The sequence below is a fragment of the Rana temporaria genome, chromosome 12 (assembly GCF_905171775.1).
Source record: "Rana temporaria chromosome 12, aRanTem1.1, whole genome shotgun sequence".
NCBI lineage: Eukaryota > Metazoa > Chordata > Amphibia > Anura > Ranidae > Rana > Rana temporaria.
In genome coordinates this window covers 30,579,938-30,606,468 of record NC_053500.1, presented here as the reverse complement: position 1 = coordinate 30,606,468, position 26,531 = coordinate 30,579,938, and the positions used below count along the sequence as shown (strand labels likewise).

General features: G+C 46.1%; 1 protein-coding gene across 3 annotated transcripts; it reads right to left on the bottom strand.

Annotated features, from left to right (window-relative positions):
* Positions 1-543: 543 nt before the first annotated feature.
* Positions 544-24,568, bottom strand: CDK5R1 (cyclin dependent kinase 5 regulatory subunit 1). Of its 3 annotated transcripts, none has more exons than XM_040331743.1 (2): positions 24,086-24,568; positions 544-2,749 (listed from the first exon to the last, which is right to left on the bottom strand). In XM_040331743.1, exon 2 carries the CDS (start codon positions 2,659-2,661, stop codon positions 1,780-1,782), a length of 882 nt encoding a protein of 293 aa, XP_040187677.1. In that variant the 5' UTR covers positions 2,662-2,749; positions 24,086-24,568; the 3' UTR covers positions 544-1,779. The 3 variants fall into 3 exon arrangements, with proteins under 3 accessions (XP_040187677.1, XP_040187678.1, XP_040187679.1); XM_040331744.1 differs by lacking the exon at positions 24,086-24,568 and adding an exon at positions 23,823-23,954; XM_040331745.1 differs by lacking the exon at positions 24,086-24,568 and adding an exon at positions 18,855-18,937.
* Positions 24,569-26,531: the final 1,963 nt, after the last annotated feature.

Here is a 26,531-nt window from a genome sequence, read left to right as displayed (position 1 = left end):
GACAGAATATTCCAAATTTTAATCTTTAGTGATGGGTGAATTTACTAGGAGCTGCTAAAGTCACCAAGGCCCTTCCATTCTTCATTGAAAATAAAGAGGCTGCATTGTTCCAGTTGCCTATCATCCCCCAAAATGACTTTCCTTATTCAAGTGGGATCCCTAAGATTGGGATTATTCTACAGGTTGGTAAATACTCTGCAGCTTAGAAAGGATCAGACAATTTAGAAACTGCCCTTGCTGACTTGCATTTGATGGTGCAGGCTCTAGGGCTGCCACCCTTATGCCGCGTACACACGACCGTTATTCATGTCATGCAAAAAAACAAAAAAGTTTTTCTTGACGCGATTTGTCGCGATTCCTCTCAAGCCTGCCTTGCATACACATGTTCGTTAAAATGCTCGAGCTAAGCGCGGTGACGTACAACATGTACGACGACACTATCAAGAGGAAGTTCCATTCGAATGGCGCCACCCATTGGGCGGCTTTTGCTAATTTCCCCATCTCATAACTTGCTTCTGAGCATGTGCGTTATTTTTTTTCCCCCCTCGTTAAAGCGTACACACGACCGTTTTTCACGACGTGAAAAATCAGAGCAGGTTCTACATTTTTTTCGGGCATTTTTATGGTCGAGAAAAGTGTTCTGGAGTCTACACACGGCCGTTTTTCACGTCATTAAAATCGGTCCAGTGTATGCGGCATTACTCTCCCTTTTCTACTTGGCAAGGTGCCGATTTTGAAACAAGCATATAAACGGTCGTGTGTATGCGGCAGTACCCTCCCTTTTCTACTTGGCAAGGTGCCGATTTTGAAACAAGCATATAACTTGGGCAACAGACACCCAACATGCATGGTTGTTCCAGAACAGAAGAGTAAGGATCATAGCCCTGGAACGTGCAACTGCAAACAAGTCAGCAAACACAGCTCTCATATACCCATCTGATAGGTTCCCTCTAACTAAACGCATGGCCTTTTAGCTTTAGGTGTCGAGCAGAGACGTTTTCATTTCTATTGCCCTGGGATAATAGTCGGCTCTGCTGCAGAGCATCTTACGCCTTATCTCAGCAACAGGAAAAAAAGACAACCCCAAAAAAAAATAAAAAAAGTTTCTCCTCCGCCAATCTTATACAAGCCAATGAACAAAGATGTTGAAAGCGGAAACCCCTTCCAATGATGGGAGTGGGGGAAACGTAGAAGGGCATCTTCAATAAGCTCTAATGTGAGGATCTAGAAAAAAAGTTAACTTATTTCAGTCTCTACACTAAGCAGTTAATACCCAGTAAGAAAAACCATTTGCAATTCTGTCATGCATTGCATGGCCTTCCGTCACCTCAGCTGTGCCCGTTAAGGGTTAATGAGATTGCACAATAACCATCAGGTTAATTAAGCCCGAGCCAGAGATTTCTTTGATAGGCGCAGACATGAGAATGGTGGATTATCGAAAAAACAGAGTAATGTCCAAGTCTCTTTATACATGCCACCAAAACCTCACCAGTGCCGCCTATATTCAGACCTGCAGAGCATTCCGGCACAGAGAGGACTGCAGAACATTGCACCGTGTAAACTTTTTCTTGCTTGAGACCTGCCAAGCACTACAACAACTTCTGGCTAAGACTTGAAAAGGGTTTTTCAAAAATCGAACCAGAATTCCAGTGTTAAACCCTGCCAGGGGCCACAGTTCTATGACCAGTTTCCAGCAGAGCATTGCTCTGAACCAAGTCTTCGAATACGCTCGTCTCTTATACCTTAAAACATCCTCCCAGCCCCGACTGTTCATAGAGTTCACCGATCCAAGCCAATCATCAGCCTGTTCTTGTCCTCTTGGATGCCCTCAGCTTTCAGATCAGCAAAGATCTGCGTGAAATACTGGGCGTCTGCATTGATGCGCAGCATCTTGGGGCTCATTAGTCCAATGACAGACAGGCATCGGTCCCAAAAGGCCTCTTTAGAGCTTTCCACTAAGAAGGGCTTTAGCGGGTAAGAGATTTCATTGCCCATGTAGGAGTAGGACAGGTATACACAGGTCAGTAAGGAAGCCTGTAATTCTTGCTCACTGGTCAGCTCTGAAGAAATGACATCTCGGCAAAGCATATACAAGAAGACCACATTGGCTGGGGTGATGAAGCCTTGGTCCTGCCACCCCTGGAGTAGTAGAGATCGGTCTACACTTCTCAGCCATAGCACAGGGTCTGTAGGTGAAAGATGCTTCAACTTGTAACACCTTCGGCAAAGAAACTCTCCAAGACATTTCAGCAGTTCACTGGTGGAAGCCTGCACCACCACGCGTTTCGGAGAAGTGTGCACGTGCTGCTGCTGAGAAGACTTTCTGACAGAAGACACTGGCTCCTTAGTAACAGAATCTTTGGAGTCCTTCGTGAAGCTGGATAGGTTAGCACAGGAGAGGGACTTCTTAAGGTTCTCGCTGTTGAGATGAGTGATGTTGTTCTGGTAACCATTGTTGGTCTGACTCTTTTTCGGTTGTCTCTTTTTCGAAGAGACTGCCACAAGTCGTTTCCATGGCAACACAGAGATGAACGAATGTCTCTTGAGGGATTTTCCATTCTTGCTATTCTGGACGGCGGTGTAATGAGCCACGCTGGATGAGCTGCCTTCAAACAGTCCCGCCTTGCGGTAGCTTGGGGATATGGAGAGGACAGTCCCCATGGTTCGGTTGGGTCTGACGACAAAGCTTCTAAAAGGGGCAAGTCAAATTTCCAGCATCATTTCAGGTTTTTACTGCTTAAATGAAAACCTAAAAGAAAAAAAAGATATTGCAATTGGTTATTTTTTCTACTTGTAACATTTGTATCAAAATATACAGAAACATCCTACCCTCCACATAAAGTCGACACATATCCAAGCCCATAAATCAGGGATATGCAATTAGCGGATCTCCAGCTGTTGCAGAACTACAAGTCCCACGAGGCATTGCAAGACTCTGCCTCTGGGTGTCATGCTTGTGGCTGTCAGAGGCATGATGGGACTTGTTTTGCAACAGCTAGAGGTCCGCTAATTGCATATCCCTGCCATAAATTAACCTTAGCTCCATGCACACTGAAGCTGATAAAAGCTATAAAAAAACGCCAGTAGCTTTGCAGGGAGCCTTTCAAAGTTTTTTAGCGTTTTTGCAATATCTTTAATCAGCGTTTTTCAGTGTAGCTTTTTTTTTTTCACAATGGATTAAAAAACGCTAAAAACGCTGGCGCCGGCGTTTTTGAGCGTTAAGCGTTTGAGTGTTTTTTGGCGTTTTTCAGCGTTTTGCATTTTTTGAGGAGCCAGATGCAGCTCTTGGCCAACTTTAATATGAACCTAAATAAGAAGTAATCAGAACTGAAATATCTAAGCACCTGCTTAATTAATAAATACTTTGCATAAGTAATTAAAATCAGAAGTCTGAATCATAAAATTACCATATTTCACAATATTAGACATCAGGGTGCAGCTTCTCCATTACCTCGTTTGGCTAGATCGCTGGCTGCGACTTTGACATGCATGTCAACAAAAAGGTTGATGAACTCTGCCACAATAATTACATCTACTGTGTGCTCGTTTATGGGGAGCGCTCCAGTCTATCCTGAAGATCCTTTGTCTGGCTGTCTGCATTCCTATGTGTGCATGTGAATGGATGACACCTACAAACCTTCTGGCCTGGGAGTGAAAACTGCAATGAGTCAGCTGCAAATTGCCATCGTCTCCATTGTCCCATCTACGGGATGTAATCCGGCTGCATCTGCTCTGGGTGCAGCCCATGGCTTCTTATTTATAGCCGTCACCATTTCAATGTGAAATTCCTATTTACTTCTGTCTAAATAATTATCAGTTATCACAACCTTATCCTCAGCCGGGGACATCACCATTTTAAAATCATCATTACAGCTCTCCTAAGATAGAACGGCGATGGCGTTATTGTTTGTTTATGTCAATGCAAAGGTTTTTTTTTTTTTTTTACCCCTTAAAAAGGGGTTGTAAAAAAAAAAATTATATATATATATATATTTTAAATAACAAACACGTTATACTTACCTCCACTGTGCAGCTCGTTTTGCACAGAGTGGCCCCGATCCTACTCTTCTTGGGTCCCTCGGCGGCTGTCTCTGGTCCTCCTCGCAAGAATTCCACACATTCATGCGAGCTCCCTCGCATTGTGTGGAGTCCTTGCGGGCGCGCCGCGTCATTGGATGCGATTGGCAGCAGCGCCAGCCAATGGCTGCGCTGCTTTCAATCCATCCGCTCTAGCCAATGAACGGCCAGGCTGAGCGGCGAAGAGGATGTCGGGGCCGAGCGTAGGACTTGAGGGGTCAGGTAAGTATAAACGGGGGGACGGCATAGTCGGAAGTTTTTTCACCTTAAAGCGGAGCTCCACCCTAAAGTGGAACTCACGCTGATCGGAACCCCCCCCCCCCCCCTCCGGTGTCACATTTGACATCTTTCAGGGGGAAGGGGGGGTGCAGATACCCGTCTAAAGACAGGTATTTGCACCACTTCCGGCCACAACAGTCTCGGGCAGACTGCGGGCTTGACATCACCTCCCGTCTCCCCCCGTTGTGTGCTGGGAACACTCGGCTTCCAGTACACAGCGGGAGCCAATCGGCAGGTGCAGCGCGACTCGCGCATGCGCCGCAGGGAACCGGGCAGTGAAGCCTGGAGCGCTTCACTTCCTGGTTCCCTCATCGTGGATGGCGGGGGGGAGCAGCAGAGTGACAAGCGATCGCTCGTCCTCTGCTGCGGACGGCGCTGGACTCCAGGACAGGCAAGTGTCCCAATATTAAAAGTCAGCAGCTGCAGTATTTGTAAGCTGCTGGCTTTTAATAAAAAAAAATCAGCGCACATCCGCTTTAATGCATAGAAAGCATTAAGGTGAAAAAAACGTTTACCTTTACAACCCCTTTAAGCCCCGGACCATTTGGCTGGCTACTTTTTGCGATTCGGCACTGCGTCGCTTTAACAGACAATTGCGCGGTTGTGCGACGTGGCTCCCAAACAAAATGGACGTCCTTTTTTTCCCACAAATAGAGCTTCATTTTGGTGGAACTTGATCACCTCTGCGGTTTTTATTTTTTGCGCTATAAACAAAAATAGAGCGACAATTAAAAAAAAAAAAAAAAAAAAAAAAACACACACACAAAAAGCGTTTATTGATTGGTTTGCGTAAAAGTTATAGCATCTACAAAATAGGGGATCATTTTATGGCATTTTTATTAATAATATATATATATATTTTTTTTTACTAGTAATAGCGGCGATTTTTATCGTGACTGCGACATTATGGCGGACACATCGGACACTTTTGACACCATTTTGGGACCATTGTCATTTTTACAGCGATCAGTGCTATAAAAATGCACCGATTACTGTAAAAATTACACTGGCAGTAAAGGAGTTAACCTGTAGGGGGCGTGGCTACGAGAGACGCGTCACTGATCGCTGCTCCTGATGACATGGATCATTCGATCATTGACATGTCACTAGGAAGAACGGGGAGAGGGTGTGTTTACAATGACATCTCCCTGTTCTTCAGCTCTGTGACACAATCGCGGGACATCGAGTCTGCAGGTCCCACAGTCACGGAGCTCGCGACAGGGTTGCGTGTATACACCACCCCAAAGAAGCCGCTTGCAGGACTTTTCCCATCGTCCTGCCAGCGCACCGCTCCAGTGTGAAAGCGCTTGGGCTTTCACAATGGGGTGGCAGGGCAGGCTTTGTTTTTTAGGCAATATTATAGCGCCTAAAAAAACGCCTCAGTGTGAAAGGGGTCTTAGTGTGATGGGGTGCTACTGTATCTGAAGCTTGAAATGTTATTGGACATCCGCAGAGACCTGGGGTGCTTTATGATACATAACTGGGGGCTGCAAGCTTCCATTTTATTACATGAAACAAATGTTTTGCCGGAAATTATGAGCCGTGTAGCATTGCCGCTGAAAATCACTGCAGCAGCTGAGCTCCCTAAGGTTTGGTGTAGGTCTCCAGGCCTCTCACCATGGAAATACAGACCAAAAGGTCCGAGCAGCTGACCCGGGTCTGTTCTCTCTCAGCAAATATGTGTATTGTTTCTGAGGTAAGATGATCCTGTGAAAACGCTGACTGTGAAAACTTGCAATACAGGTTACAGAATGAATCAGAAGAGGCAATGGCCCCCTACTGATGCATTGTTGATGACTGTCCCCAATTTCTAGGAATATGATCAGGCTTCTTTTTTTATTTTTTTATTAAAGCTATTGTTTTTCAGCACGGCTGATCTCCTGCAGCCTCGTTCTACTACTTCAGGTATCCATACACTCTGTAACAACAGTGGACCATGCCTGTGTGGCAGGGCGACAACCCAGAAGCACAATTGGGACAGGAAGTGACTGAACAAGAACCTTTAGGCAGGATCACCAGGAGGCAGAGTGTTGTCACCCTATAACAGGAAGTGAAGTGACTGAACAACCACCTTTATGGCAGGATCACCAGATTACAAGATGGGCCTGGGTTACAGAACAAGGAGAGCGAGGCAGAGTGTTGTCACCCTAAAACAGGAAGTGACTGAACAGGAAGTGACTGAAGAAAACACCCTAATTGGGGGGGGGGGGGGGGTTGATCACCAAGTTACAGAATGGGCCCGGTTACAGAATACGAAGAGAGAGGCGGAATGTTGTCACCCTATAACAGGAAGTGAAGTGACCGAACAACCACCTTTATGGCAGGATCACCAGGTTACAGAATGGGCCTGAGTTACAGAATAAGGAGAGAGAGGCAGAGTAGTGTCACCCTAAAACAGGAAGTGACTAAACAAACACCCTCATAGGAGGATCACCAAGTTACAGAATCAGCCAGATTACAGAAGACAGGATCACCATGTTACAGAATGGGCCCAGTTACAGAATAAGGAGAGGGAGGCAGAGTGTTGTCACCCTATAACAGGAAGTGACTAAACACACACCCTCATAGGAGGATCACCAAGTTACAGAATGAGCCAGATTACAGAAGAAGACAGGATCACCATGTTACAGAATGAGAGGGAGGCAGAGTGTTGTCAGTCTATAACATTAAGTGAAGAAACTGAACAACCACCATTATGGCAGGATCACCGGATTACAGAATGGGCCTAGTTACAGAACACGGAGAGAGAGGGAGAGTGTCGTCACCCTAAAACAGGAAGTGACTGAACAAACACCCTCATAGGAGGATCACCAAGTTACAGAATGAGCCAGATTACAGAAGACAGTATCACCACATTACAGAATGGGCCCAGTTACAGAATATGGAGACACAGGCAGAGTGTTGTCACCCTAGAACAGGAAGTGACTGAGCAACAACCTTCATGCTAGACCACCAGTTTGCAGAAAAAGGGAGAGGTGTTGTCACTCTATAACAGGAAGTGAAGCGACCAAACAACCACCATTATGGCAGTATCACCAGGTTACAGAATGGGCCTAGTTACAGAATATGAAGAGAGGGGGAGAGAGTGTTGTCACCCTAGAACAGGAAGTGGCTGAACAAGCACCTTAATGACAGGATTGCCATGTTAGTATGGGCCACATTGCCGAATAAGGAAAAAGAAGCAGGGTGTTGTCACCCTAGAACAGGAAGTGACTGAACACCCTCATGGCAGGATCACCATGTTACAGGAATGGGCCCGGTTACAGAATAAGAAGACTGAGGTAGAGTGTTGTCACTCTATAAAAAGGAAGTGACTGAACAAGCACCTACATGGCGGGATCACCATGTTACACAAGAAGACAGAGGCAGGATCTCCAGGTATTACGTTAATGAAAGGTGTTGATTTTATAGTACCTTTTCAAATAACTAAATGCCAACTCTTATATAACTCGTTAGTAATTGGGTTTACTACACATAACATTATATAGTAATGCTTTCTAGCCTTCTAAAGGTGATATTTAAAGAAAAGTTACTATTAAAAATTCCTTCCATTCCATATAAAATATAATTAGAAGTCTGGCAACTACAGTTCTTCCATCAGCTTGCCTTAAATGTAAAGAACATTTTTTTTTTACTCACTTCTATCTGGCTGTTACTAGGCAGATTTCATAATCTGCCTAGTTCCTGGTTCTAGGTGGTTCAACTTCTTGTCCTAAGACCCCATTGCCTCCTGGGAAATGAGTGTTGTCTCTGGGCATTACTGTGCCAAAAAAAAAAAATCACCCAGCATGCACCTCTCCCTGAAAACCAGGAAGAAAAAAGGAACTGGCCTTCACATGCCTCACATATGAGCTTGAGGATATAAGGCAAGAATACCGAGAGAAGTATCATTTTGTCTGGAATTTGGAAATACTACATAGAAGGTCAGCTGAGAAAACGTCTGTGCAATGTATATCAAATCAGCACAAATAGAAACTGATCATCAAAATCTGGTCATACATTATACAATTTTCCTTTAGATTTACCAAAACCATATAATAATAATAATACGAGGTCAGATCTAAACACTTTCAATTTGTATGCAAAACAGGCCGGCCCTTGCACTACATAGCTGAAATAAAAACTAAAAGAGAATTGAATAATGTATGGCCATCGTAAAAGGTAGAATTCTTTTTTTTATTGCAGCATAAAATACACTTTGTGGTACAAAATCCATTTCTTCATCGTTAAAATGCATTTTTTTAACCAACACTACAAAAACAGTCGGCCGGTATTGATTAGTTCATCACACAACAACAGATAACATCTAATGGCATTACAGCAACAAAATGTGTACTGCAATCAAATTTGTGTTCCAAACTTCATTATGCAGCACTTTAGTCCTTTCCAAAATAAAAAGGTAAAAAAAAAAAAAAAAAAAAGGAAAGCAAAAGGAGGGGGAAAAAAGAAAGGAAAGCAAAGGAGGTAAAAAAAAAAAAAAAAGGAAAGCAAAAAGAGGAAAAAAGAAAGGAGGTAAAAAGAAAGAAGGAAAGGAGGTAAAAAGCTACATGTGAATTGAGTTTGGTGGTCTCAGCCCGGCTCCCGGTGGGTGTGCTATGCGAGGTAAGCCTGCGCTTAGTACGCCCACCCCCCTCCCACAAAAACCACCACACTTACACACGCACTCGAAATTGGGTTAACATGCACGCACTTTGACCACGCGGTCTCTAAAAAAGAGGGGCGAAGGACTAACGGAGCGGGTTGAGCGGGCAAATCCTCTCACTCCCTTATAGGGAGTCCCTCTGCCCCGTTGGGCTTCAAAGCGGAGCAGGTAGGGCGGGCTGTGTGGGAGGACCCCCTCACACACCCACCATTGCCACCTGGGGCATGGAGAAAGGTGGCAGATTGCCTCTGGGGGAGGCCTGCCGACTCCCAACTCCTGCAGTCCGGCTCCTCTCTCGAGTACACGCACAAAATACACTTTAAAAAAAAATATATATAAAAGAAAAAAGGAAAGCAAAAGGAGGTTAAAAAGAAAGAAGGAAAGGAGGTTAAAAAGAAAAAAAAAAAAAAAGAAGGAAGAAGGAAAGCAAAGGAGGTAAAAAAGAAAAGCAAAGGAGGTAAAAAATAAAAAAAGGAAAGCAAAAGGAGGTAAAAAAAAAAAAAATACAAAAAAAAGGAAAAGGAAAGCAAAAAGGAGGTAAAAAAGAAAAAAAGGAAAGCAAAGGAGGTAATAAGAAAGAAGGTAAAAAGAAAGAAGGTGAGGAGGTTAAAAAAAAAAAAAAAAAAAAAAAAAAAAAAAAAAAAAAAAAAAAAAAAAAAAAGGAAAGCAAAGGAGGTAAAAAGAAAGAAGGAAAGCAAAGGAGGTAAAAAGAAAGAAGGAAAGGAGGTAAAAAGAAAGAAGGAAGGAAAGGAGGTAAAAAGAAAGAAGGAAGGAAAGGAGGTAAAAAGAAAGAAGGAAAGCAAAGGAGGTAAAAAGAAAGAAGGAAAGCAAAGGAGGTAAAAAGAAAGAAGGAAAGGAGGTAAAAAGAAAGAAGGAAGGAAAGGAGGTAAAAAGAAAGAAGGAAAGCAAAGGAGGTAAAAAGAAAGAAGGAAAGCAAAGGAGGTAAAAAAGAAAAAAAGGAAAGCAAAGGAGGTAAAAAGAAAGGAGGTAAAAAGAAAGAAGGAAAGGAGGTAAAAAAAAAAAAAAAAAAAAAAAAGAAAAGCAAAGGGAGGGAAAAAAGAAAAAAAGGAAAGCAAAGGGAGGTAAAAAAGAAAAAAAGGAAAGCAAAGGGAGGTAAAAAAAAAAAAAAAAAAAGGAAAGCAAAGGAGGTAAAAAGAAAGAAGGAAAGGAGGTAAAAAGAAAGAAGGAAGGAAAGGAGGTAAAAAGAAAGAAGGAAGGAAAGGAGGTAAAAAGAAAGAAGGAAAGCAAAGGAGGTAAAAAAGAAAAAAAGGAAAAGCAAAGGAGGTAAAAAGAAAGGCGGTAAAAAGAAAGAAGGAAAGGAGGTAAAAAGGAAAGCAAATGAGGTAAAAAAGAAAAAAAGGAGAGCAAAGAAGGTAACAAAGAAAAAAGGACAGCAAAGGGAGGTAAAAAAAAGAAAAAAAAGGAAAGCAAAGGAGGTAAAAAGAAAGAAGGAAAGGAGGTAAAAAGAAAAAGAAAAGGTAAATAGAAAAATAAAAACCTTGTAAAAAGAGATTTTAACACCAAATACGGAAAGGCTTCTTTACAGTAAGAGCTGTGAGAATGTGGAATAGACTTTCTCAAATGGTGGTTCTGGCCAGCTCAGTAGATTTTTTTATTTTTTAAAGGAAAGGCCTGGATTCTTTCTGAAATGTACATAATATAAAACGGAAAATTGTATACTCACCTTTCCGTAATTTTCCTTTCCTGACGCATCTTCATGGCAGCACACACTGGGTTGTGACTCCGCCCCCACAACCTGACAGGATTGGTTAGCTATAAATTCGAAGAGGAGACACCCGGCATCATTCTCCGTAAATATCATCATCATTGAACAACAGGGTGGGCAGCTGTGTGCTGCCATGAAGATGCGTCAGGAAAGGAAAATTACGGAAAGGTGAGTATACAATTTTCCGTTTTCCTGACGCATTCATGGCAGCACACACTGGGAAATAACTCGCTAGTCGGGCGGGTTCAATGCAAAAAGTTTTTTATTTTCTTATAGAGCCGAAGAATTGGCCCTGAAGATAGATCTGCCAAACTCAGAAGTCGCCAACAGAGCGGCGTCCACCCTATAGTGGGTGATGAAGGTATGCCTGGAGGACCAGGTTGCTGCTCTGCAGATGGTCTCTGAAGAAACTCCACAATATGCTGCCCAAGAGGTAGCCACTGCCCTGGTTGAATGCGCTTTGATGCCCTCTGGGATCTCCAGCTGTTGAGTGGAATATGCTTTCCCGATCGCTTTAACTAGCCAAGAGGCGATGGTTCGAGAGGAGGCTGCCTGACCTCGTCTGGCTCCGTGAGGTATAATCAGGAGGGCGTCCGTTGACCGAAGGTGGATAGTGGCCGACAGGTAGTTAGAAATTGCAGACTTAATGTCCAAGGCATGCGGTTCACCATCTTCGTTAGAAAGACACGGCAAGATGATGTCCTGGCCGTAATGGAAGGCCGAAGTAACCTTGGGAAGGAAGCGATCCGAAGGCCTTAGTATCACCCTGTCGGGCAGGAAAACTAAGTATGGCTCTTTCGACATGAGAGCTTGCAACTCCGACACTCTCCTAGCCGAAGCAATGGCAATGAGGAAGGTCAATTTCAGGGTCAGGTCCCATAAGGAGATTGAGTTGAGTGGGAAGAAGGGAGGATTGGACAGCGCCTCCAGAACTACTGAAAGATCCCAAGCCGGAAAGGATGGTTTTCTGGGCGGCCTAATCTTAATACATGCCTTCATGAACTGTATTATCAACGGGTGTAGGGCCCATCTAGTGCCCGTTTTAGCCGACAGAGCGGAGATTTGTACTTTCAGGGTGCTTGAGCTCAGGCCTTTGTCAATTCCCGTTTGCAGGAATTCTAGGATTTGGTAAGGATCCGGAGAGGCGTGATTCCAACCTTTGAGTTGTGCCAAGTGGGCGAATCTTTCCCAAACTCTGGTGTAGACCGTGTTTGTGGTGATCTTCCTGGCCTGCATTAAGGTTGCTATAACTGCCTGGGAACATCCTTGTTCTCTAAGCCTAGCCCTCTCAACCTCCAGGCTGTCAAGTGGAGTCTGTCCGGAGCCGGATGGAGGAGCTGACCTTGGTGAAGGAGGTCTGCTGAGACCGGTAGGTGGATTGGAGGTCGGGTATTGAGCTGCAGGAGAGTCGTGAACCACGGTCTCCTTGGCCAGAATGGTATTATTGCGATCACTGTGGCCGATGACCTTCGGAGCCGGGATAGGAACCTTGCTATCAAGGGAGTTGGGGGAAAGATGTACCCCAGATTGAAGTCCCATGGATGAAGAAGGCAATCTGTCCCTTCTGCTGTTGGAAAGGGTACTCTGGCAAGAAACCTTGGACATTTGGCATTTACTGGTGTTGCCGCAAGGTCGATCTCTGGGGTCCCCCATGCCTTCGTCAGAATGGAAAACTCCCGTAGGTTTAGGGACCACTCGTTGTTTGAACGAAGTTCCCTGCTCAAGAAGTCGGCTAGCGTATTCTGTGCCGCTGGAACGTAAACTGCTCTCAGGTCTAATAGGTGAGCCTGTGCCCATTCCATTATGGGGTGAACCACTTCTAGCAGAGTGTGGCTTCGGGTACCGCCCTGTCTCTGGACATATGCTACCGCTACTCTGTTGTCCATCCGGATTAAAACGGACTTCCCCTGTAGCAGAGGCGCAAAGGCTAAGAGGGCCTGGAACGCAGCTCGGAGTTCCAGTATGTTTGAAACTGTGCCCCGAGCAGGGAAGAGCCACGGTCCCTGGGCTGTCTGGTTCTGGTAGTGGGCCCCCCAGCCCTTCTCGCTGGCATCTGATGTCACGATCTCCGGGCTCAGAGGAGCTATAGGTCTGTATCTCCTGAGGTTGGAAGGATAAGTCCACCACAGAAGAGCGTGTTTCACTCGGCTGGGAATCCTGATGCGTTGGTGCATTGAAGCTCCGTTCCATTGTCTCAAAAAGATATTCTGGAAGGCTCTCATGTTCCATTGGGACCACTGTATCATGGGAATGGTTGAAGACATCGAGCCCAGTATGCTGAGGCAGGTTCTGGCTGACACGAGCTTGGAGGACAGTAGGTTCCGTACCTTCTGAACTAGAGGTTCCACCTTCTCTAGGGGAAGCTGTACCCTGTTCCGTTTTGTGTCCAATTCTGCCCCCAGGAATGTCATCACTTGTGAAGGTTGAAGGCTGCTCTTCCGCCAATTGATCAGCCAGCCGAAACCCTGAAGGGCAGAGATCAGGATCTCCCGCTGGAGGAGCAGAGTCTCCTGGCTCGCTGCTAAAAGCAGAATGTCGTCCAGGTAGTGATGCACGCGAAGTCCCTTTTCCCTGAGGAGGGCTATGAGAGGTAGGAGGACCTTTGTGAATGTCCTGGGTGCCGAAGAGATGCCGAACGGTAGGCATCGGAATTGGAAGTGCTGTTGGCTGATGGAGAAGCGTAGAAACTTCTGGAACGCAGGATGAATTGGCACATGGAGGTAGGCGTCGGAAAGATCCACCGACAGCATCCAATCCCCTAGATTCACCGCCAGAAGGATAGACTGAAGACTTTCCATCTTGAAAGCTTCTATCTGGATACTCCTGTTGAGTCGCTTGAGGTCCAGAACGGGCCGAAGGTCCCCTGACTTTTTTCGGACCAGAAATAGAGGGGAATAAAATCCCCTGCCTCTTTGGTGTGAAGGGACTTCTATGACTGCTCCCTTTAGAATCAGCTCTGAAACATATTGGAAGAGAAGCTTCCTTTTGTCCGGAGAAGATGGAATCTTGGTGGGTTGGAAGACCGTGTGAGGCAATGCCCCCATAAAATTCCACTTGTGACCCTGATCGATCGTGGAAAGAGTCCATGGGTCCTTTATGTGCTCTGACCAAACTTGCGCAAAAGCCCTGAGCCTGGCGCCCACCTGAGCTGGGTGGGCAGGCGAAGCTTCAAAAAGACTTTGGTTGGTCCCCCGCGGAAATGGCCTTGGTCTTCTGGGCCTTTGTAAAGGGAGGGCGAGTAGTTCTCCAATCTCTCCTAAACTCCCTGCCGGGGCGATAGGTTCTGGCCTCCCTGTATCTCTCAGGCAGATTACGCCTGAAGGTAGGATTCCTCTGAGGCTTGGGCCTTCTGTCCGAGGGAATGAGCCCCGATTTTCCTCCAGTGACCTTGGAGATCGCTGAGTCCAATTTAGCGCCGAACAGGTTTGTGCCATCGTATGGTATTTTGCACCAATTTGACTTCGATGCTGTATCGGCGACCCAGGGCTTCAGCCATAAGGCTCTGCGGGCCATTACTGAGGCTAACATGGATCTAGCCGAGGAGCGAATGGCGTCTACCGAAGCCCCTGCCACAAAGTCGCCCGCCAGTCTGATTTCCTGTAAAGTGGATATCACCTCCGCCTGATCGGTACCTTCCAGGATGGCCTTCTCAGCATTGGTTGCCCATGTGGAAATGGCTCTGGCGACAGCCGCCGTGGTAATGGCTGGTCTGCATGCTCCTCCTGCCGTAGAGTATGCCTTCTTTAGCTCCAAATCAATCTTGCGATCGAGGACATCTCGGAACGAGACCGCGTCTTCTATGGGCAGCGTGACATGCCTAGCAGTCGCATTAGAGATGAATCAACGATGGGAGCGTTGATGAGGAAGGAAACTTTAGACTCCCTTAGAGGGTATAACTTAGCTAGTTTATTGGACAGACCAGGCCGCTTGTCTGGTTTTTCCCACTCGTCTTTGATGAGGTCCTCTAATTCCTCGATGAAGGGGAACAGCTCGGGGTCCCTCCTTAATTCTGGAAAGTATTTCCCCACCTTCGGGGGATCCGCTACAGGTTCCTCCCAGCCAATGGCATCCTTGACAGAGCGTGCAAAGGGTTCGACCAGGCTAAAATCGAACCCTGATATCATCTCCTGTTCCTCAAGATCGGGAAGGGCTCCTGTTAGCTGGGAATACGGACTAAAGGCCGAAGAGGTGCCCGGAGTGGGGTCATCGCAGACTAGCGGGGCCACGGCCCAGGCTGCTTCCTGTGCCGGCTCTCTTGGACGGTCAGAAGCGACTCTAACATCCATCTCCCTTTCCTTCGTTGCTTCATTAAAGCAAGAGTGACAGGCTAGCTTCCCTGGCATTGCAGTAGCACCGCATACCCAGCAGGCGTTTGCTGCAGGACGGGCATGATAACGTTCACGGTGCGATGATGGAGACCGTCTGCGGTGGGACCGGCTACGACGGGAACGGCTGTGGCGTGATCGGCTATGCCTTGATCGGTGGTAACGGGAGGATGATCTTGACCGACTCTTGCGAGACCTCCTGCTCGATACATGCCTGGATCTCTCCCTGCGCCGTGGGCTTGCGTCTCTAGGCCTGGTGGGACTGCAAAACAAAGCAGTGTTCAGTGGCCGGCTCTCTTTTTTCTCTTCAGTACTTACCCGTCAAATGATGGCCTCCATACCTCGTTTGCTGGTAGTGGTCTGCTAGGGCAGTGGGCTCCATGGAGAAAACAGCAGCAGATATGGGCAGCTGGAAAGGCAAAAGAATGGTTAAAAAGGGTAGAAAGGATAAGATGAGGTGAGCCTGTCAGAGGAGAAGAGCTAGGTACCTTGAGGAGAAATTTTCAGGAAAAATGGCAGAGCAGCAGCTTGGGAAAGGGAAAAAAACAAAAAAGGTCACTTTTCAAATTTGGCGCCGCCGTCGCGGCGCTGATGACGTCATCGCGCATGCGCAGTAGTGCCGCGCGCGTCCCGTCGCCATCTTGGATGAGGGCGAGTAGGAGACTGTCGCATCATCAGAGCGCTGCGCTCATGCACAGAGCAGACAGGAAGCGCTGAGAACGGAGGGGAAGCATGGGACAACACAGCCCAGCAAGCCTCAGAGGAAAAAAGGTAGAAAAATGTTTAAAACGATCTGTAAGCATCCATACAATGCATAGAAGGCACATATACAGGCATATAGACAATGAAAAGGCATACAGGAAGAAGGCTAGGCACAAATACCTGAAAAATAGGGAGACCCACTGCCAGACTTTTAAACTCATTTAGAGCTTGTGTGATGCCAGGAATTTTGCCGGGATTTAGCCCCTGAGACCACCAGAGCGGGGATCCCCCCATATAGCTCTATTAGAGACTGTACAGGGGGGACTTCCAAACAGGAGAGGCTGAACCTGCTGGGGCGATAGCGGTAGGAGGCAAGCTGTACGTCCACGTCCTTGTCAGGTGAGGATAAAAAAAGAGAATGATGCCGGGTGTCTCCTCTTCGAATTTATAGCTAACCAATCCTGTCAGGTTGTGGGGGCGGAGTCACAACCCAGTGTGTGCTGCCATGAATGCGTCAGGAAAACGGGATACTAAACATGTATAGGTAAAGCTGATCCGGGGGAAAATCCGATTTTTTTTTTTCGGATTTTTTTTACCCTGCTGGAGCAAATGCATCATGCTTTGTCGACTTCCTCTGGATCAACTGTGGGTATAGGAACACACAGACACACACACACACACACACACACACACACATTTGTTTTCCTTTTATTGGTTGAACTAGATGGACTTGTGTCTTTTTTCAGCCAGAACTATGTAACTATATGTAACATACTTTAAAACTCAGATGTAAGATATGGAATAAAGTAGTAGAACCCATAAATCTATAGTGGAAAGGATGCAGAAGTAAAAGAAACATACATAATGGAGTATACTTCTCTTATCCTCCATTTAAATAGGACCAGTAACAGTTCTAGAATAATTGAAGGTAATTAGATACATAATGGAGTATACTTATAATTAGATGCATAGAGCCTTAATTAGTTATTCCAAATGACATATAGGGGAGGTGCAATAAAAAGAAAACATACCGTAGTACATACAGATAATTTGAAATGTTTTTAATGAATAAGAAATAACGTTGACCTTACATTCCCCGATGGGGTGGACCTAGCAGTGAGTAATCTATGTCACATCCATTACACTGGTAAATATAGGTCCTGGAAATAGCAGGCACAGGAACAAACAATGGAAGCAGCCATCTGATTGGTTGCCATAAGTACCTCCATATTGCTCTGCACCGTACTCTAGAAATACAATTCTCAGTATATAAAAAGGAGATTTGCTCTCTGCATTGGAAACCCCGTTCTTTCCAAGATTCTCTTTCCTGACCAGAGAGAAACATGGAATCTGGTTGCTTGGGTAACAGCTCTCCTTTCTATTTTTTGTCTATTTCTAAAGAAGGCCGAGAACAATTCTGCTTCCATGCTGCCTTACCCCCGGCCTCCCCATGAACACAGAGGTGCGGGTTACACTGAATATTGCTGCGATACAATAATGCATTGTATATATTAACTTACATTTCAGTTAGGTCGGCCATAGACGGTTTGAATCTCAGCCAGTTCAGCAGGAACTGTGAGATTCGTACCATACTTGGCAGGCTGAATGTACCCAAGTTTATTGATTGATCAACTTGGGTACAACCAGCCTGCCTGATTTTACATGCGACTATTGCTAGCGGCCGTTATAGCCGCTAGCAATAATTACTGTGTTCTCCCAGTGAGGACAGCTTCCCCCACCGAGAGAACACAATGGCTCCACAGGAGGGAATTCCTCTCATCAATACGGTCTAATGGAGAAAATGTATTTCCTGCAAAAGAATTTCACTTGGTCTACAGGCAGCCAGTGGCTGAGCATTACGCTTACCTTCTGGTTTGTATTGCAAGGCCCGATTCACACCTATGCATTTTTAGTGCTTTTGGCACTACAGAACGTGTTCCATAGGAAACCATGTTAACCACTTACCGACCGACTGATATACGCCGGTAGAATGGCAGCGGAAGGCAAATGGGCGTACCACTTTAAGAAGCCATATGGCTGCACTCTCCATGACCGTCATGCGGGGGCCCCGTGAACTCGATGTTTACCAGCAGCCCGCGATCGTGTCACAGAGGCAGAACGGGGGGGGGGGGGGGGGGTGCATTTTGCGTTTTTCAATAGACATTTTGATTAATTGAAACCAAAAAACAGAAAATAAGTCTCTGGCCCTTTCCACAAAATGCACAGATGTGAACTACATCCATAGAAAACCAAGTTAAATGGACTGTAGTCGTGTGTTTCTGAAAAACCTAAAAGGCGCTAAAACATGCATAGGTGTGAACCAGGCCTCTGACAGATTTTGCTTGGAAATGGATAGGTCATCTGTTAAAGCAGAGTTTAAAGTCAGCTGCTTCAAATACTGCAGCTGCTGACTTTTAAAATAAGGACACTTACCTGTCCAGGCCACCCGCGGTGGGCACCCAAAGCCGATCTGTTCTTCAGCTCTCGTGTACAGGCGCTGCCATCTTCGGTAAGGGAATCAGGAAGTGAAGCCGCAAGGTTCCCTACTGTGCATGAGCGAGTCACGCTGCACGTCCTCACTGGTAGCTACTTTGGAGGGGACGAACATGGCGCAGATACCCATGACTATTGCGGCCACCTATGCCCAGAAGTGGGAGAAAAATACCAGGTATCTACTCCCCCCTCCCCCCCTGAAATGGTGCCAAGAGTGACATCGGAGGGCTGGGGATTCCGGAAAACAGAATTTCCATTTTAGGGTGGAACTCTGCTTTAATGGTGTAGGTTCCATGGCTGCCCCCTTAAAGAGGAAGTAAACCCTGATGGGTTTTACTTCCTCTTTTGTTCCCCGCAAAGTAAAAGCATAATGGGCTACTATGCATCGCAAACTAGCCCATTATTTGCCACTTACCTGCAAACGAAGCCCACGATGTCGCCGCATCCATCTTCACCCCTCTGCGATTGGTTGGAGTCGCAGCACAGGCCCTTTAGAAACGCCATGATCTTCAGTACACAAGCGCCGCATATATGCGCAAATGTATATATCCCCTAAACAGGTTTAGGAGATACTTCCAGTGCCTACAGGTAGGCGTTATTATAGGCTTACCTGTAGGTAGAAGTGGTGTAACCGGGTTTAATTCTTGCTTCACTACATTGGGATTCACAGGAAAGGGAGATTTAGACAAATGACTAAATCTGCCCCAAGGGTAGAGACATGCATCTAAACCTCCCTTTCCTCTGAAGCCAGATCCCACGTTTGGATCTGGCTACTGACAGTCAGTAAAGAACCCTCCAAGCGTGCCGCAACCACATGGAGCGGTTGCCCATTTGGTGGGCTTGTTGCCGCAGCCTTCCGCTGATCACTACATGTCGGGTGAACACACTTCGCAATGGGTTTGCATGGATAGGTTACAATTTAGATGTGGTGCTGAATCTAGTGTGAAGCCAGGATTACACCCATGTCTGCAGTACCTTGGCATCAATTCTTCAACTACATGGAATCAGTGTTGCCAACCTACCAGATTGAAATTTACTGGCACAACACCCGAAATTTACTGGCGCAGCCACATTTTTACTGGCATTTCACAAAAGTTACTAAATTACATTTTTAGGTGCAAATTTCAGTATTTAGGCTGCAAACAAGTACGCTAGGCAAATAGCAATGTGATTTAAGGTGAAAAAACATATTTTTTTGTTATTTTCGATATAAGAAGGGCAAATTATTTAGTCACATCACCCCCTGCCACCAACACTCCCTGCCTTCACCCCCCTTTGCCTCCAATCTCCCTCCAATCTCCCCCAGGCCCCCTGCCTCTAATCACCCCCTGCCTCCAATCACCCCCTGCCTCCATCCCCCTCTGCGGTGCCACCAACAACGCCTGTCTTCATCCCCCACCCTCTGCGGTGCCACCATCCCCCTCTGCGGTGCCACCAACACCCCCTGCCACTAACACCCCCTGCCTCCATCCCCCTCTGTGGTGCCCCCACAGCCACCATCACCCCCTGCCTCCAATTTCCATGCGCAGGCCGAAACGATCTCGGCTATTTTTACTGGCACATTCCCGCAACCACGGACATTTACGAACGGGGAAAAAAGTGCCCGTTTTTATGAACTGTCCGTAAAAATACGGACGGTTGGCAACACTGCATGGAATCCTCAACCGAGTGATATTTAGGTTTCTAAAGCACTGTGGAGCCGAAAACTGGAGAGTGTGCAAAATCTGGTGCAGCTGTGCATAGAAACCAATCAGCTTCCAGGTTTCTCGCCAAATCCTAAGGCCCCTTTCAGAACGGGGGCGGGAGCTGCGGTGGCGGTATAACGCCGCTAAAAATAGCGGCGCTATACCACCGGAATTGCCACGGGTATTAGCCGCTAGCGGTGCGGTATTAACCCCCGCTAGCGGCCGATAAAGAGTTAATACCGCCCGCAATGCGCCTCTATAGAGGCGCATTGCGGGCGGTATTGCCGCGGTTTCCCATTGTTTTCAATGGGAAGGAGCGGTGAAGGAGCGGTATACATGCCGCTCCTCTCACCGCTCCAAAGATGCTGCTTGCAGGAGATTTTTTTGTCTCCCGCCAGCGCATCGCCTCAGTGTGAAAGCCCTCGGGCTTTCACATTGAGTCTGCAGTGAAGGAGTTTTTCAGGCGCGATAGCAGCGCTATTTTTAGCGCTGTACTGCCTGAAAAACTCCTCAATGTGAAAGGGGCCTAAACAATCTGAAGTTAGAAGCCGATTGGCTACCATGCACAGCTGTACCAAAATTTTCACTCTCCAGGTTTAGCAAATCAACCCCTGCCCTGTATGTCAAGCAATTTCCATCATTTTCTTTCCCCCTCCATTCTCTTTGCAGCCACTTCCTGTTCCACCAATGGTTGCATTTTGTTGCTCAGGACCAACTCACCGATGACAATGGCACAATGAACACCGACATGGTTGTCCAAGGAAGCGCTTGTAACAGGGTGACAATGCAGGCATAAGGACAGCATGTTGTCACCTTATAACAGGAAGTGCCTGAACAAGGGCGAAGGGTCTTTATGGCAGGATCACCAGGTCTTATTTTAAAAGAAAACTGCAGATTTTATATTGGCATATTTAGGATTTTCATGATAGAGGCTACAAATATGATACAAAATAGTGCTATAGGAAATGTAAATGCAGTTTTGAAAAGCGCGATTACACTCTGAGCCGCCATTTATAAACAGGCCTGAAAATTCAACTGCAAGCTTTTTTTTCTCCCCATTTTTTTATTGGATGACTCCATTGGCCTGAACGGCTGCGGTGAGAGTCAGTGAAAAGATCTCTCCGATGGACGGAATGTCAGTGTTTTGATGTGGGAATGACACGATATACAAAGCCGGCGTTTCACACAATGCACCGCAAGCCTCCAGCCTGGGGCGCCAGCTGCCATAATGGTTGACTGGCTCTAGCAGGCAGGCACATTCACATGGCTGAATCTCTAGCTGTGGTGTGCTGGGGGGGGGGGATGCTGATGTGGAATGGAGGAGAACGATCGCTCCGATGAATCATTATTGATGTGGAGGGGGAAGAATAATGGAGGGTTGTTGGAGGAATTTTCGAACAATAGGGAATTGGAGAAGTACATACTGTATGGTCGATGACGGCTCAGGGAGGTTAGCGGGAAAGCAGAAAATATTATATTAATAGCATTCGAAGGGGCGATTGGTATTGGAGGGCGACTTAAAGGGCCATCATTGTGGGGACTTAACCGATTTACAGGGATATAGATCTATCCACACATACCATTCCCAGATATACAAGACAATACACAACGAGAGGCAGTAGATATAGAACAATATTTGTTGGCGTTATATACTGCTTTAAAAAAAAAAAATAGGGGTGGGGGGGCAGGATTTTATAGCTGAATTGCGCAATATATATATATATATATATATATATATATATATATATATATATATATAGTAAAAAATCTCATTTACTTTAATCATTTCATCCATTTCTTTGTCAGTACCGATTTCAGGCAAACCAATTAGTAACTGCATACGTTTGTATATTATAAGCAAGACAAGGTATAGTTGGCCTGATCAATGAAATGCAACTAACCTTATTAAAAGAGCAAGCTGCAGAAACCCACAGCAGCCAATCAGCGCTCATCTTTTGTTGTTCTGATTGCAGCAAGCTGATGAAAGGTGAACTCTGGTTGGTGGGATTATTATTGCTGCTCTATAGGATTTGTCAACAAGCTCCCTTCCTTGCCTGCATAGTTACAGAGGGAATGCTAGTCACACACTCACACACAAGCCAATTTTGTCTTTTATCCTTCAACCAAGATACAAACATTTTTTTGTAAATAAGCTTCGGAACAAGTCAAGTCTGACAATAATGGTAAAATAGTATTACAGCACAGCAGTATATAGTGGGGCTAGTGGACGGTGTGGCACTATATGGCGGGGCTAGCGGATGGCATTGCTGTATATTGGCAGTGCTGTGTACAGCAGGGGGGCCAGCGGATGGCAGGGCCATGTACAGCAGGGGGGGGGGGGGCAGCGGATGGCACGGCGGTATACAGAGGGGCTAGTGAATGGTACAGCGGTATATAGCGGGGCTAGTGAATGGCACAGCAGTATATAGCGGTTGGTATATAGTGGGGCTTGTGGATGGCACAGCGTTATATAGCGGATGGTATATAGTGGAGCTAGTGGATGGCACGGCGGTATATAGCAGGGCTAGTGGATGGCAGGGCGGTATATAGCAGGGCTAGTGGATGGCATGGCTGTATATAGCGGGGCTAGTGAATGGTATATAGTGGGGGTAGTGGATGGCACAGCGGTATATAGCGGGGCTAGGGGATGGCACAGCGGTATATAGCGGGGCTAGGGGATGGCACAGCGGTATATAGTGGATGGCACAGCGGTATATAGCGGATGGCATATAGTGGAGCTAGTGGATGGCACAGCGGTATATAACAGGACTAGTGGATGGCACGGCAGTATATAGCAGAGCTAGTGGATGGTATATAGTGGGGATAGTGGATGGCACGGCGGTATACAGCGGGGCTAGTGAATGGTATATAGCGGGGCTAGTGGATGCAACGGCGGTATATAGCGGGGCTAGTAAATGGCACCGCAGTATACAGCAGGGCTAGTGGATGGCACGGCGGTATACAGCAGGGCTAGTGGATGGCACGGCGCTATACAGCGGGGCTAGTGGATGGCATATAGCGGGGCTAGTGAATGGCACAGCGGTATACAGCGGGGCTAGTGAATGGCATATAGCAGGGCTAGTGGATGGTATACAGCGGGGCTAGTGGATGGCACGGCGGTATACAGCGGGGCTAGTGCATGGCCTATAGCATTAAGTAAGGCCGGCCACAGACATGACATGGCAGTCAGAAGACACAAATGTTACAGAATCCTTGGAGAACAAATGTAGTATAAACATGCATGACTGTGATGGAGAAGTGTGCACATTTATATGCTGATAGTTTCATGTCACAAGTACAATTACGACTGTCCACTAAAAAAAATAAAAATCCATTCCTTAAAATTCATTCCTTACGGTTGTGTCTGACCATACCCAGCGCCATACCATTGTTAATTATGCAATCAAAAGACCAATCATATCATGTTGTTGATGATAAGAATCTGACAGCATGTCGGCCTCAGAACATCAATGATTCTCTATGGTGTGCGCAACCACATTGTGCTGAGCCATGCAAAACCCCGGCCTGTATGACTCCCACCCTGCAAACATAGATAGTGAGTATGTATATGTATATGTATATGTATATATATATATATATATATATATATATATATATATATATATATATATATATATATATATATAATAGATAGGAGGGGGAGATATATATATATATATATATATATATATATATATATATATATATATATATATATATATATATATATATATATATATATATATATATATATATATTACAGATAGATAGATAGATAGATAGATAGATAGATCGGGGGGGGAGATATATATATATATATATATATATTTTTTTTTACATACACACACCAAGTCCTATATTTCCATAAACAATAGACAAAGGAGAAGCTTTACCTTGCAGACTGTCCAGCACATGTCTCCCCCATCTGGGTAAATATCAGCATCTACAATAAGTCCCCTTATTACATAGAGATCCCATTGTTCCTCCCCCATCACCCATTCTATAGCAGTAAGTGAATGATCTTGCAGGCATATAATATGGGGGGGGGGGGGGGGGGGGGGGGGGGGGTCCTCATGAGATCACATGACCTTCCTGACTCTAGACCTGTCAATCAGTGACTGTCCTCTCCTTTTCTTATCCTAGGAGGAGTACCTACCTCCAGCTGCAGTGATTGCAGCAGGCTCAGTGGTGTGGAGGTCCAGCTGTCATGTCTTGTTGGTGGATGGAGATCGCAGGGATGTGATGGGGGTGGATGGAGATCGCAGGGATGTGATGGGGGTGGATGGAGATCGCAGGGATGTGATGGGGGGTGGATGGAGATCGCAGGGATGTGATGGGGGGTGGATGGAGATCGCAGGGATGTGATGGGGGGTGGATGGAGATCGCAGGGATGTGATGGGGGGTGGATGGAGATCGCAGGGATGGATGGTGCAGGATCTGGGTTTGCTGTCAGCTGGGCTGAAGATGATCACAGCAGCCTTTCATCCAAGCTTCATTGTGCTTCTCCTTCCCATAGGCTCTCGGCAGTGTGATCACAGGAGAGCTCCTGGCCCTGATTGCTGTGTGGCCCTGTCACCCATACAGGGATCCATCCTCTCCATAGATCGCCTGTACACAGAGCTCTGCTCAGCATGCACACAGCCTGGAGGATCTGTGAGTGACAGATTGAGCCCCGCCTCTGGCCCCGCCCACCCCTGTGTGCTCAGGATGCAGCTGCAGCACATTTCCAGCCTCTTCCCCCATCAGAGCAACTTCTGCTACAGCAATCAGCTCTGCATCTGCCTTCCCCTACACAACCCTACTTGTATCATTGAAGAAACCCACAATCAATGTATTATATTGCAGCTTACCAATTCTTAGATGGGTGGCTGCATTTGTTTTTAGGTTTTCCCTCTTTTGTTTTCACCTGGTAAGCCTGCTAGTAAGTCTGTTGAAACAACAGACTTACTAGCAGGCTCACCAGGTGAAAATAAAAGAGGTAAAACCTAAAAACAAAACAAATGCAGCCACCCATCTAAAGAATTGGAAATCTGCAGTATAATAAATATTTTGCTTTGCTTTAATACCACTTTAAGTGGATAAAGTTAAAGGGGAGGTTTACCCTATAAACAATTTCTAACACTGCATCCAGCCCAGTTGTGCATATAAAATGACACTGACCTTTTTTTCCGTAGATAGCGTTTAGCCGTGGAATTCACCGTGGCTTCCAGGTAGGGAAACCCGCGGGAGTGGGCGTTCCTATTGACATGCCAATTGATTGACATGCTAAACGACGGCGCACACAGCGCGTCACGACTTCCCGAAGGAAGCTCGGGTCGGCTCGGCTCTATTCGGCACCTGCTACGAATAAAGCCGAGCCGACCTGAGCTTCCTTCGGGAAGTCGTGACGCGCTGTGTGTGCCGTCGTTTAGCATGTAAATCAATTGGCATGTCAATAGGAACGCCCACTCCCGCGGGTTTCCCTACCCGGAAGCCGCAGTGAATTCCACGGCTAAACGCTATCTACGGAAAAAAACGGTCAGTGTCATTTTATATGCACAACTGGGCTGGATGCAGTGTTAGAAATTTTTTATAGGGTGAACCTCCCCTTTAATAAAGAAATTCTGTTATATATGGGAAGGAAGGAGTTTAGTTGGGGACTGGGGGAGCTCTGTCCTCAATCCCTTTCTTTTTTTCAAAAGTGAGATTTCAGGATTCTGTTTAGACCCCTAATATTGCACCAAAGCTCCCAACAGCGCTCCTAAAAAAAATAGTAAAAAAATAATATTGTAAAAAAAAAAAAAGATCAGCAGCACTGGGATGCAACAAAGGACAGGTAAAAGGGGCAATCAAGCAAAATTCCATTCATTTCGGGTTTACTGTACATCTACTTTACTATACATGAACAATACGGAAATATAGCTTGGGGAGCACATTGGCGCAGTTTCTCTTACCTACCAGTGGCGGCCCGTCCATACGGGGCGTGGCCCCCCAAATCCATGCGCCCGGCCACTAATCTATTCCAATGTGGTTTTTCTTTTTTAAGAAGCACAGGATTAGAGCCTGAGGCTCTAATTGGCTTAAAAAAAGGAGGGGCAATCAGAAAGCCGGTCTCGAGACCTGTCACCCGATTGGCCGAGAGGAGAAGCGATCCTATTGGCGGCAGAGGAGGAAGAGGGAGGAAACGTAGGGGAAGTCGCCGAACCCGAAGAGGAGGAGGCGCAGGGTGAAGCCACTGTTTTCTACTAATAGACTTTCCCTGGGACACTGGCCAAATCCTTCGTTTATGTTGCCATTTTATTATGATGACAGTTCCTTGTTGTACTTGATTTTGCTACTTTATAACATTTTCATTGTTACTTGAAGTCTCAATAAAAAGACTGAAACAGAAATGTAGCTTGGGGTTGTGTGTAGCTGTAGAACAGAAGATGTAACAATTATGGCACGGCCAGAGGATATGCGGTGTAATGTTTAATACAGACCAATGAAAAATCAGAACAAAGGGCCAGATTCACAAAAGAGATACGACGGCGTATATCCTGATACGCCGTCGTATCTCTATGATCCGCCCGTCGTAACTATGCGGCTGATTCATAGAATCAGTTACGCATAGATAGCCCTAA

Coding starts and splice junctions, on each gene's coding strand:
- CDK5R1 (XM_040331743.1), bottom strand. CDS start 2,661: ATGGGGACTGTCCTCTCCATATCCCCAAGCTACCGCAAGGCGGGACTG.